The following is a 13,599-nucleotide window of genomic DNA, read 5'->3' on the forward strand; positions in this document are numbered from 1 at the left end:
TTTAGAACTCTCTCCTGGTTCTTTCTTTCCTTTTGTTTTGTTTTTTTTTTTCCTGGCATTCAGTGGTCCACAGCATCTGATGGATTCCTATTCAGTACTTTATGGCTTGCTTTTTCCTCTCATATCTTCAGCATGAATTTGTCCATTTGTTTTTCAAATAGGGAGCTTTTCCTGCGGAAAGCCATAGAGGCAGCTTGGAATCCATGAGTAAAAAAATCCTAGGCCAGAGAAACTGATGTGGTTTTATGTCCCATATCTTTTGTCTTTATTTTAGCTATTTAAATAGTGGAATAAGACTTTCCTATAAAACATTCCCAAGCTCTAAACACCAAGGTAAAAGGACAAAAGTGAATAACGGTTCCCCCAAGCAAAGCTGAAACTCATCTTTATTCCCCTTAGGTGGTCTAATTCTCCAGGCTGTAGTGTAAGAAAACTTAGTTAAGACAGCCTAATTAATAGGCTTAGGTCCTCTGAATCCAGCCTTTGTAGGTAGCTGGAGGAAATAAGAGGGGAATCAAGGGCCCTTGCCACAGTTAACCATCTGCCTGCAAGCGTTCTGGCCTGGCTCTCAGGATGGTCAATGACGGGTGTGTTCGTGCAGCAGGAAACCTGGCCTTCGGAGAAGGCTGCAGCCAGGCCTCTCACAGTCCTGAAAAAACCAGCCCTGTGGGAGACCTCAGTGTTCACCCCATTCCCTCCTGACCACACCTCAGGCAGTTTGTAGGCCGTCCTCAGCCTTTACCTTCCATTAGTCTGGTTTTGATCACACAGTAGGAGGAACAAGTATTTGAGTGAATGGGACAGGCTGACTTTGGTTCAGTGAGTCCTGAGAGCCTAGCATGATGATGGAATCATTTTGGTATTCAAACATTTTCCATTTAGTTGCTGTGCTATTTTCTGGGGCATTAGAGTCTTGCCCCTGCATCCTGCCTGCAGGCAACGGGAGATTAGATGGAGGACATGTGCAGGGATTTTAGGGATTAGATATTGAAGTAGTTACATCTCTTTTACTCATACGCCTTTAAACAGAACACAGTCTCCTGACCACACATAACTGGAAGGGTGGCTTGAAAGTACCGTCTAGCTATATGCCCAAGAAGAAGAATAAATGGGCTTTGGTGAACCTGTTTACGGAGAGCAGTTTTTTTTTTCGTATAGGATACATATTTTGTAAAATATGAGACAAATGTAGTCCTATCTCTCTGGAAAATTACGTTCAACTTTTACACTTTTGATCTTGGAATATTTTAGTTGGAATTAGGTTTAGACATTTGGGATGGGACTGAGTATCTTTTGTGTAAGCCTTGGTGTTGACTGTTGGCCGTCCATCCCCCTCACCTTGGGGTGCAGGGTACGGGAGATGGAAACAGTACGATGTTGAATCTTACATCAGCCACTATTACGCTCACTGCCTTTTCAAGCTCCTGTAAGTGAAACTAAAGGAGTACCTCTTCCAGCAGCCTGCCCCATACCTGAGAGAAGTGGATCATTTTCAGATTCTATGAATTTTTAACACTTCTGATATAGTAGCTCATCACTAGATTTGTGTCTACAACCTTGTTGCTGTATATTTAACTTTACTTTTCAAATTTCTGATTCTTTGCCTTTAAAGTAGCCTTACTACTTCTTCAGTATTATTAAATTAAAAAATAAGTTACACTGCTTTTTCTCTCAAATTTAATTGCATTTAATTCAATAGTATTAAATATCTACAAAATGTCAGTAACTGAGATAGCTGGGGATAGACTGCTTTTCTCTCTCATTTAATTGCACTTAATTCAATTGTATTAAATACCTACAAAATGTCACTTATTGATATAGCTGGGGATATACAAGAGAAAAGGCCACCTACTGTGCCCTCAAGTTGCTGATAGACCAAGCAACAAGATACACATTCTGCTATGTGTAATGTGGAATTATTGTATAAACCAGAATATTGTGGGAACATAAAGCGACACTATTTTGTCCTGTAAACATTGTGAATGATTCTTAGAAGAGAAAACATTTGAACTAGGCATTTAAAAATAAGAGAGACTTTGTTTGGCAGAAAAGAAAATGGGAGGTATAGATAGATATCCTTGGTAGAGAGTACTTTGCAAAGAAACCATGATGTGTTTAAGGGCTGGTGAGGATTTAGATGTGGCCAGATCAGACATGTGAAGAGAAAAAATGTGATGATCTGAGGTGGGGAGGGCAAATTGGAACCACATTTTTGTAGGGTCTTCTGTTCAATTCAGTTCAGTCGCTCAGTCGTGTCCGACTTTGCGACCACATGAATCGCAGCACGCCAGGCCTCCCTGTTCATCACCAACTCCTGGAGTTCACTCAAACTCAAGTCCATTGAGTCGGTGATGCCATCCAGCCATCTCATCCTCTGTCATCCCCATCTCCTCCTGCACCCAATCCCTCCCAGCATTAGAGTCTTTTCCAATGAGTCAACTCTTCACATGAGGTGGCCAAATTACTGAAGTTTCAGCTTTAGCATCATTCCTTCCAAAGAAATCCCAGGGCTGATATCCTTCAGAATGGACTGGTTGGATCTCCTTGCAGTCCAAAGGACTCTAAAAGGTCATAATTTGGAATTAAGGGTCTTGTAAGATATGGGGAGTAGAAAATGTTACTTTGCATGTATGCTGTTTCAGTTGTGTCCTACTCTTTGTGACCTACTCTTTGTGACCCTGTGGACTATGGCCAACCAGGCTCCTCTGTCCATGGGATTCTCCAGGCAAGAATACTGGAGTGGGTTGCCATGCCCTCCTTCCGGGGATCTTCTCAACCTAGGGAGCGAACCCATCTCTTATGTCTCCTACACTGGCAGGCAGGTTCTTCACCACTTGCACCACCTGGGAATCCCCAAATCTTACTTTAATAGGGGACAACTGATATTGTTGTTGTTCAGTCTCTTAATCGTGTCTGACTGTTTGCAACCCAATGGACTGAAGCACACCAGACTTCCCTGTCCTTCACCATCTCCTGGAGTTTGCTCAAACTAATGTCCATTGAGTTGGTGATGCCATCCAACCATCTCATCCTGTCATCCCCTTCTCTTCCTGCCTTTAATCTTTCCCAGCATCATGGTCTTTTCCAATGGGTCAGCTGTTCACATCAGGTGACCAAAGTATTGGAGCTTCAGCTTCAGCATCGCTCCTTTTAATGAATATTCAGGATTGATTTCTTTAGGATTGATTGGTTTGATCTCCTTGCAGTTGAAGGGACTCTCAAGAGTCTTCTCCAACATTACAGTTCAAAAGTATCAATTCTTTGGCACCCAGCCTTCTTTATGGTCCAGGTCTCACATTTATATGTTACTATTGGGAAAGGAGTACATCAAGGCTGTATATTGTCACCCTGCTTATTTAACATATTCAGAGTACATCATGAGAAACACTGGGCTGGAAGAAGCATAGATTGGAATCAACATTGCCAGGAGAAATATCAATCACCTTAGGTATGCAGATGACACCACCCTTATGGCAGAAAGTGAGGAGGAACTCAAAAGCCTCTTGATGAAAGTGAAAGAGGAGAGTGAAAAAGTTGGCTTAAAGCTCAACATTCAGAAAACGAAGATCATGGCATCCAGTCCCATCACTTCATGGGAAATAGATGGGGAAACAGTGGAAACAGTGGATGACTTTATTTTGGGGGGCTCCAAAATCACTGCAGATGGTGTTTGCAGCCATGAAATTAAAAGATGCTTACTCCTTGGAAAGAAAATTATGACCAACCTAGATAGTATACTCAAAAGCAGAGACATTACTTTGCCAACAAAGGTCCATCTAGTCAAGGCTATGGTTTTTCCAGTGGTCATGTATGGATGTGAAAGTTGGACTGTGAAGAAAGCTGAGTGCTGAAGACTTGATGCTTTTGAACTATGGTGTTGGAGAAGACTCTTGAGAGTCCCTTGAACTGCAAGGAGATCCAACCAGTCCATTCTAAAGGAGATCAGTCCTGGGTTTTAATTGAAGGACTGATGCCAAAGCTGAAACTCCAAGACTTTGGCCACCTCATGCGAAGAGTTGGCTCATTGGAAAAGACTCTGATGGTGGGAGGGACTTGGGGCAGGAGGAGAAGAGGACGACAGAGGATGAGATGGCTGGATGGCCTCACTGACTCGATGGACATGAGTTTGAGTGAACTCCGGGAGTTGGTGATGGACAGGGAGGCCTGACATGCTGCGATTAATGGGGTCGCAAACAGTCAGACATGACTGAGTGACTGAACTGAACTGAACTGTTTGGGAAAACCATAGCTTTGACTACATGGACCTTTGTTGGCAAAGTAATGTTTCTGCTTTTTAACATGCTGTCTAGGTTGGTCATAGCTTCTTCCAGGGAGTGAGCATTCTTTAATTTCATGATTGCAGTCACTGTCCACAATGATTTTGGAGCCCAAGAAAATAAAGTCTGTCACTTTTTCCACTGTTTCACCATATGTTTGCCATGAAGTGATGGGACCAGATGCCATGATCTTCTTTTTTTGAATGTTGAGCTTTAAGTCATCTTTTCACTCTCTTCTTTCAGCTTCACAAAGAGACTCTTTAGCTCCTCTTCACTTTCTACCATAAGGGTGGTATCACCTGCATATCTGAGGTTCTTGATATTTCTCCATGCAATCTTGATTCCAGTTTGTGCTTCATCATGCCTGGCATTTCACATGATATATTCTGCATGTAAGTTAAATAAGTAGGATGACGATATACAGCCTTGACATACTTCTTTCCTAGTTGGGAACCAGTCTGATGTTCTATGTCCAGTTCTGTTGCTTCTTCACTTGTATATGGGTTTCTCAGGAGGCAGGTAAGTGTGGCTGCTAAGTTGCATCAGTCGTGTCCGACTCTGTGCAACCCCATAGACGGCAGCCCACCAGTGCCCCCCATCCCTGGGATTCTCCAGGCAAGAACATTGGAGTGGGTTGCCATTTCCTTCTCCAGTGCATGACAGTGAAAAGTGAAAGTGAAGTCGCTCAGTCATGTCCAACTCTTAGCTACCCCATGGACTGCAGCCCATCAGGCTCGTCCGTCCATGGGATTTGCCAGGCAAGAGTACTGGAGTGGGTCGCCAGTGCCTTCTCTGGGAGGCAGGTAAGGTGGTCTGGTATTCCCATATCTTTAGGAATTTCCCACAGTTTGTTGTGATCCATACAGCCAAAGGCTTGAACATAGTAAACTAAGCCAAAGTAGATGTCTTTCTGGAATCCACTTGCTTTTTCTACCATCCAATGGATGTTGGAAATTTGATCTCTGGATCTTCTTCCTTTTCTAAATCCACCTTGTACATCTGGACATTCTCAGTTCATGTACTGCTAAAGCACAGCTTGAAGGATTTTGAGCTTTACCTTGCTAGTATGTGAAATGAGTACAATTGTGTTTGAACATTCTTTGGCAATTCCCCTCTTTGGGCTTGGAATGAGAAATGACCTTTTCCAGTCCTGTGGCCACTGCTGAGTTTTCCAAATTTGCTGGCATATCAAGGGCAGCAATTTCATCGCATCATCTTTTAGGATTTAAAATAGTTCAGCTGGAATTCCATCACCTCCACTAGCTTTATTCATAGGGATGCTTCCTAAAGCCCACTTGACTTTGCACTCCAGGATATTACCACTGTCTTTCTCTCTCATACACATTTTCCCCCCAAAGGGCTAGAAATATAGCTCTCAAGTAATATGAGATCATATTTATATGGATCAAAAACGTATATACTTCCAGCTTCTGATAATGACAGTATAACCTGTATCAGACAAGCCATCTCACTAATAGTATATACAGATTTTTGGCAAAATAAAAAAGCAATGACAAAAAGTATTTATTGGCAGTAGAGAGCAACTAAAAGCAGTCAATCCTCTTAAAGGAAAAAACCACACTGAGTGAAATCTACATTTAAATGGCTTTGACCTTGAGGGCTCCGTCTACCCAGCCTGGCAAATGGTTGTTGGGGCTCAGATTGAAAACAATAGGTTTATTGGCTTTAGGAATCATAGAACTGACTTTGGGGTTGTCAGAATGACTAGGAATTCTGGTACGGATCTCAGAACAGGGACAGCCACAGAGTGGGAACCACTGAATCTATAAATGAATACCTTCAATCTTCGGTTGAACTTTGACCTATGCTTGTGCAGGGAGGTACTCCATGGAGTCCAGGAAGGAAACCAAAGCTGGAAGGCTGAGGGTGCTGAATAGAGCATTCATCATCTTCTCAGTGTAAGGATAGCCAGTTTAGAATTTTAATTCCCCCAGGTTAGAGGGAATTGCAAAACACCTTGGAATTTGCACTAAAACCCCTGAAGGTTCATGCTTTAGGAATAAAGACTATATCCTAGGACTAAGAGAAAAAATGACCAGGCTTAACAAAGCCTAGAGCTCAGTTTCCCTGTTACCTGGCAGTTAACTACCTGCTGGGATAAACTTAAATACCATTTGGAGAAAGAAAATAAAACCTAAAGCCTCTCCAACATATTCACAATATTCATATGCCATCAGTAATTCCTTGACATGAAAAGAAATAGGAAAATGTGACCAAGAGTCATATGAAAATCAGCCAATAAAAACAGATTAATAGCTGACCTAGATATTGAAATTGGCATACAGGGACTCCAAAATTATGTGAAATCTGTTAATTCATTTTCCTTGGTGGCTAAGTTGGTGAAGAATCTACCTGCAATGCACAAGACCCAGGTTCCATCCCTTGGTCAGGAAGGTCCCCTGGATAGAGGAATGGCTACCCACTCCAGTATTTTTGCCTGGAGAATTGCATGGACAGAGGAGCCTGGCAGGCTACAGTTGGACATGACTGAGTGAATAACACACAAAGCATAGCAATGGGTTAAAATATGGGAAGTTTCAGGAGTGATATGAAAACTATAAAAAAAAAATGAAAATCACAAGAACTGAAAAAATAAGATATCTAACATTTCAAAAAATTGTATGAAACAAATAATACATTTAACATTTATCAGTAATAAAAAGATGATAAAAATTAGCAGAAGACATGGAAAGACACATCCAAAAAGAATATATATAAATGGCCAGTAAGAAGTTGGCAAGATACGTAACACCGTTAATCCCAGGGAAATGAAAATTGAAATCATAAGATACCTCTTTATGTCTGTTAGGATTGCTAAAATGGAAATATCTGAAAACACCAAAGACTGCCAAAATTTGAACTCTGCTACATTGCTGAGGGTATATGGAAACTGGTATAATCACTTGAGAAAATTATATATTAATTCTTTATAAAGTAAAACATATACTAGGTCAGCAATTTTATTCACCAGTATTTCTCCAATGGAAATGAAAACATACAGCCACAAAACAAAGAGTTATTCATTATGGCCAAAAATATAAATACTCTAATGCCCACTCACAGATGAATGGATTTTAAAAATATGTTATATTCAACAATAGGATATTACTCAGGAATGAAAAGGAATGAAATGTTAATACATGCAACAACACAGATGAATCTAAAAAATTTGCTGAGTGAAGGAAGCTAGCCCCCTCCACCATCTCTTATATGAAGTTTTGAGATTATATATGACAAGACTTAGCTAAGGTGACTGAAGTTGGAACATGGGGTCCCTCTGGATGGTAAGAGGGGGATCCGATGGAAAAGATACAGAACTTTTCTAAGCTTTATTGGTATTATTGCTCCATAAGTGTACATACATTTGTTAAAACTCATCAAAACTGCACTTCACATCTGTGCATTTGATTGCATGTATGTTGTTATTCATTGAACTGATGAGAATTAAAAAGTGGCATAACATAGTGTTTCAATACGCCACATGCAAGAGCTGAGGTCAGGCCGCCTGGTTTCTAGTTCCAAAGGCAGTGAACTACAGCAGTTAATAACATGGCTGCTCCATCAGACAGAATTGGAGCATTGAATCACATTGCCAGTGTTTTGTGATTTTGTGAACGTAGGCAACTCACTAACCTCCTTTAAGCTCCCATTAAATGGAGATTATAAAATTAGTATGTACTTTATGTGTGTCCTTAGTATAGTGCCTGGCATGTGGATGCACTCAATACATTTAAGTTGTAGTAATTATTATTAAATAGCTCTTCGGCTCGACTTTCATTTCCCTAATGCAGTCATGAATGCTGGTATAACCATGAAGATTTTGTGAATTAGATATTTACAAACTGCATTTTCTGCAGTCTAAATAATGCAGCAATATTTAACAGCATATGATTAAGTACACTATCAAATCCTATTTTAGTTATCCATTTCAAACTAAGTAACTAATGATCTCTTTGCCAAGAAAAAATATTCACGTATTCACTTTAAAATACTTCTCTTGATGCTCTTGTAAAATATTTAACCATAAAGAAATTTGAACCTAATTTTTTTCTTAATAGTTTCACCTTCTCTTTCACATCTCATAATCACTTTTGATATTTTGGTATATACCTTTCTAGTACATGTGTACTATACATGTAAATGTGGGTGTGTATGTATGTGTGCTTGTATTACATTTGTAAACAAAATTGTGACTATACATAAAAAATAGATAAAATATATATGTTTTAAAATAGATACTATATGTTGTATATGTATCACATATTGTATCTATTTCTTAAAATTGGCATTTCACTTAGAAATATTTTCATATTTAAAACTGACTACTGTGTGGATCACAATAAACTGTGGAAAATTCTAAAAGAGGTGGGAATACCAGACCACCTGACGTGCCTCTTGAGAAACCTATATGCAGGTCAGGAAGCAACAGTAAGAACTGGACATGGAACAACAGACTGGTTCCAAATAGGAAAAGGAGTACGTCAAGGCTGTATATTGTCACCCTGCTCATTTAACTTCTATGCAGAGTACATCATGAGAAATGCTGGGCTGGAAGAAGCACAAGCTGGAATCAAGATTGCCGGGAGAAATATCAATAACCTCAGATATGCAGATGACACCACCCTTATGGCAGAAAGTGAAGAGGAACTAAAAAGCCTCTTGATGAAAGTGAAAGAGGAGAGTGAAAAAGTTGGCTTAAAGTTCAACATTCAGAAAACTAGGATCATGGCATCTGGTCCCATCACTTCATGGGAAATAGATGGAGGAACAGTCGAAACAGTAGCAGACTTTATTTTTTTGGCTCCAGAATCACTGCAGATGGTGTTTGCAGCCATGAAATTAAAAGATATTTACTCCTTGGAAGTGAAGTTATGACCAACCTAGATAGCATATTAAAAAGCAGAGACATTACTTTGCCAACAAAGGTCCGTCTAGTCAAGGCTATGGTTTTTCCAGTGGTCATGTATGGATGTGAGAGTTGGACTGTGAAGAAAGCTGAGCGCTGAAGAATTGATGCTTTTGAATTGTGGTGTTGGAGAAGACTCTTGAGAGTCCCTTGGACTGCAAGGAGATCCAACCAGTCCATTCTGAAGGAGATCAGCCCTGGGATTTCTTTGGAAGGAATGATGCTAAAGCTGAAACTCCAAGACTTTGGCCACCTCATGCGAAGAGTTGACTCATTGGAAAAGACCCTGATGTTGGGAGGGATTGGGTGGGGGCAGGAGGAGAAGGGGACGACAGAGGATGAGATGGCTAGATGGCATCACCAACTCAATGGAGCTGAGTTTGAGTGAACTCCGGGAGTTGGTGATGGACAGGGAGGCCCGGCATGCTGCGATTCATGGGGTAGCAAAGAGTCGGACATGACTGAGCGACTGAAGTGAAGTGAACTGAACTTGCATATCAAGTTGACCTGTTCTTTTTAACAGCTGTATAATAGTTCACAAAGTAAAATTGCTATGTGAAAGAGTGCACAAAACTTATGACTTTTTTTTTGTAACAGAAAAAATTATATGTGTGAGTGTGTGTGAATAGCCAGTGAAAGAGCAACAAATATCAGACTGCTGAAGAGTTCTCTAGGTGGGAGGGTAAATAGTGGTATTCATATTCTTCTTTCTTCTCTATATTTTTCTTTTTTTATATAAGAATAATAGTTATTTAAAAATTTACACAAAACTTCCACCTAAGGAGTTTAAGATAATATTAGTTACTACCGTTAACAGGGCACATAATGTTATATTATTCAAATTCCATGCATAACTCTGTTAGACACAGCCATTCGTGACCCTGATTGCTAAGGAAACTGGGGCTTGAGCAGCATATGGCTGGTAAAGGTAGAGTATGGATTTCAAGTAGGTTTACTGAAACACTGTAGTATAGAGTTCATTTTGCTGTGAGGGTCTTTGAGGTTCAGGCTTCTTCTCAGATTTTCTAGGTCTGCAAACAGTGATGTAGGAAAGCCCAGATGAGCTTGTTTCCCTAAGAGACTTGTTCAGCCAAAACATGTTTCCTTTTCAGTCAGTAGTAGCAAAAGCCACTTGGTCATTTAGACAAGTTACATGCCCCTCAGTGAAAAATTTCCCATTCAATATCTAGTTTCCCAGCAAAATAATGATAATAGTAAAGAATGATCAATTACATGGTGTGGTGGACTCTGAACTATTGCACTTGTGTGCTCAGTGGCTCGGTTGTATCCAACTCTTTGTGACCCATGACTGTAGCCCTCCAGCCTCCCTTGGAAATGGAATTTTCCAGGAAAGAATACTGGAGTGGGTTGCCATTTCCTTCTTCAGTTATTCAGTTCAGTTCAGTCTCTCAGTCGTGTCTAACTCTTTGCGACCACATGAATCGCAGTGTGCCAGGCCTCCTTGTCCATCACCAACTTCTGGAGTTCACTCAAACTCATGTCCATCGAGTCCGTGATGCCATCCAGCCATCTCATCCTCTGTCATCCCCTTCTCCTCCTGCCCCCAATCCCTCCCAGCATCAGGGTCTTTTCCAATGAGTCAACACTTCGCATGAAGTGGCCAAAGTCTTGGAGTTTCAGCTTTAGCATTAGTCCTTCCAAAGAACACCCAGGACTGATCTCCTTCAGAATGGACTTGTTGGATCTCCTTGCAGTCCAAGGGACTCTCAAGAGTCTTCTCCAACACCACAGTTCAAAAGCATCAATTCTTTGGCGCTCAGCTTTCTTCACAGTCCAACTCTCACATTCATACATGACCACTGGACAAACCATAGCCTTGACTAGATGGACATTTGTTAGCAAAGTAATGTCTCTGCTTTTGAATATGCTATCTAGGTTGGTCATAACTTTTCTTCCAAGGAGTAAGTGTCTTTTAGTTTCACGGCTGCAGTCACCATCTGCAGTGATTTTGGAGCCCAAAAAAATAAAGTCTGACACTGTTTCCACTGTTTCCCCATCTATTTCCCATGAAGTGATGGGACCAGATGCCATGATCTTCGTTTTCTGAATGTTGAGCTTTAAGCCACATTTTTCGCTCTCCTCTTTCACTTTCATCAAGAGGCTTTTGAGTTCCTCTTCACTTTCTGCCGTAAGGGTGGTGGTCATCTGCATATCTGAGGTTATGGATATTTTTCCCACAATCTTGATTCCAGCTTGTGCTTCTTCCAGCCCAGCGCTTCTCATGATGTATTCTGCATAGAAGTTAAATAAGCAGGGTGACAATATACAGCCTTGACGTACTCCTTTTCCTATTTGGCACCAGTCTGTTGTTCCATGTCCAGTTCTAACTGTTGCTTCCTGACCTGCATATAGGTTTCTCAAAGGGCAGGTCAGATGGCCTGGTATTCCCATCTCTTTTAGAATTTTCCACAGTTTATTGTGATCCACACAGTCAAAGGCTTTGGCATAGTCAATAAAGCAGAAATAGATGTTTTTCTGGAACTCTCTTGCTTTTTCGATGATCCAGCAGATGTTGGCAATTTGATCTCTGGTTCCTCTGCCTTTTCTAAAACCAGCTTGAATATCTGGAAGTTCACAGTTCATGTATTGCTGAAGTCTGGCTGGAGAATTTTGAGCATTATTTTACTAGTGTGTGAGATGAGTGCAATTGTGCGGTAGTTTGAGCATTCTTTGGCATTTGAATGAAATGAGATTGGAATGAAAACTGACTTTTTCCAGTCCTGTGGCCACTGCTGAGTTTTCCAAATTTGCTGGCATATTGAGTGCAGCACTTTCACAGCATCATCTTCCAGAATTCATACCACTAATATCCTCGTTGGTTTTCACAGCCCAGATTACTATTTCTCTCTCTCTCTCATTCTCTTAACCCTTCGTTTTAGTCTTGCATTTCCTTTCTTTCCAAGGAACTCACTCAGTAACAACTAGATTATGCGTTTTCAATCTTAGCCCCCTGCCTATGTTGCTCGCCCCTAATCTAGTCAAATGAACCTTTAATTTCCAGTGGCATCAGATGTGTGTTTTCAGAAGGTCGTTCTCATTGTGAAGGGCAATGATGAAGCGGGGTGAGGTGAGATTCAGAGAGGTGGTGAGACCCGGGCTTGGGGAGGAGCAGGGCCTCTTCGGTGAGCAGAGCTGGAGCAAGAGCTTGCGGAGGTTCTTCTTTCCATGTCAAGAGAGCGAGGGCTGCTCCTCTAGGCACTTTTCCAGACGTGAGCCACTCTCGCCCACCTTCTAACACCTAGATACCCTGCAGATACCTACTATATCTGTGCCATGCCGTTGAGAGGGGAAGGAACTTAGAGGTCTCGGTCTTTCTTCCATAGCTTTACTGTCTCAGTTTTGCCACAGTGGCAAATGTTCCCGAGTGCTTTTTTTTTCTCTTGCTTCTTGACCTTTTTTCTTCTATAACCTATGGTGTACTGGAGGCAACACTTACCACCTTGGAGACAGGATCAGTAGCATTTCTTCAGAATCCTGTGTTTAGGTGACATGGAGTTGATAGCTTGAAATGGACATGGTGGGAGTAGTTACCCAGTTGACGCTGAAACAGACTACAAATCCAGGCTGCAGTACGAGCTAAGGATCCTGTTGTTTAACGTTAAACTGCACGCCGTTTCCGGAACCCTGCTCCTTCTGCCGACCACACGAACCGGAGGCACAGAGAGAGAACTGGAGAGAGGAGAAAATGGGGTTTAAGGGACTGAACACCGTGGGTTCCTTCCCCAGGGGTGTGGTGATTTCTAAGAGGGAAAACTTGAGTTCCTTGGCTTTCCCTGTCCCAGGTTGTGCCTTTATTTCCAAAAGAGCAAACATGGGCTAACTTTTTTCTCTCTCCTGCAGTGGATGGCTGTATTCACAGAGCAGCTGGGCCCTGTCTGCTGGCTGAATGTCGTAACCTGAACGGCTGTGAAACTGGACATGCAAAGATCACGTGTGGCTATGACCTGCCTGCAAAATGTGAGTTTAGCTCTTTTGAGTACTGTTTCTAAATCAGATGAGCACTCTTGTTTTATTCCTCAGGTGGGTAACTGGAGGAGGAAGTGGTAATGGTGGTGTTTAATTAAATGTGCTTGTACTGAGATTTTGTACATGGTAATGAAATGTGTTTTTTGAATACATCTCCAAATATATATATATAGTAATGATTAATTGTAGGTGATTTTTGTTCAGATCCTCGACAAAGTGTCTCTGAAACAGAAAAATAAAAATATGAGCACACTATACCTTACAGTATTTAAATGCTGTGGAGTGACAGCTTCTAGAAATGATGCCAATTTCTTATTCCTTGTTCAGGTTTCTTGATTGCGGATGTGTTTAGAGCAAAGGAGATCAAAGTGATGTATTGTGTTTTCAGCTGCCATGGAAAGGCTGATT

General features: G+C 41.2%; 1 protein-coding gene across 1 annotated transcript in view; it reads left to right on the forward strand.

Moving 5' to 3' along the window:
* MACROD2 (mono-ADP ribosylhydrolase 2) overlaps positions 1-13,599 on the forward strand; it is a 2,293,708-nt gene that overhangs the window by 753,599 nt on the left and 1,526,510 nt on the right. Inside the window, exon 5 of the mRNA XM_052650651.1 lies at positions 13,066-13,182. Coding sequence (XP_052506611.1) covers positions 13,066-13,182 — 117 coding nt within the window. The remainder of the gene's footprint in view (positions 1-13,065; positions 13,183-13,599) is intronic.

This window comes from Budorcas taxicolor, chromosome 13, assembly GCF_023091745.1.
Source record: "Budorcas taxicolor isolate Tak-1 chromosome 13, Takin1.1, whole genome shotgun sequence".
Taxonomy (NCBI): domain Eukaryota; kingdom Metazoa; phylum Chordata; class Mammalia; order Artiodactyla; family Bovidae; genus Budorcas; species Budorcas taxicolor.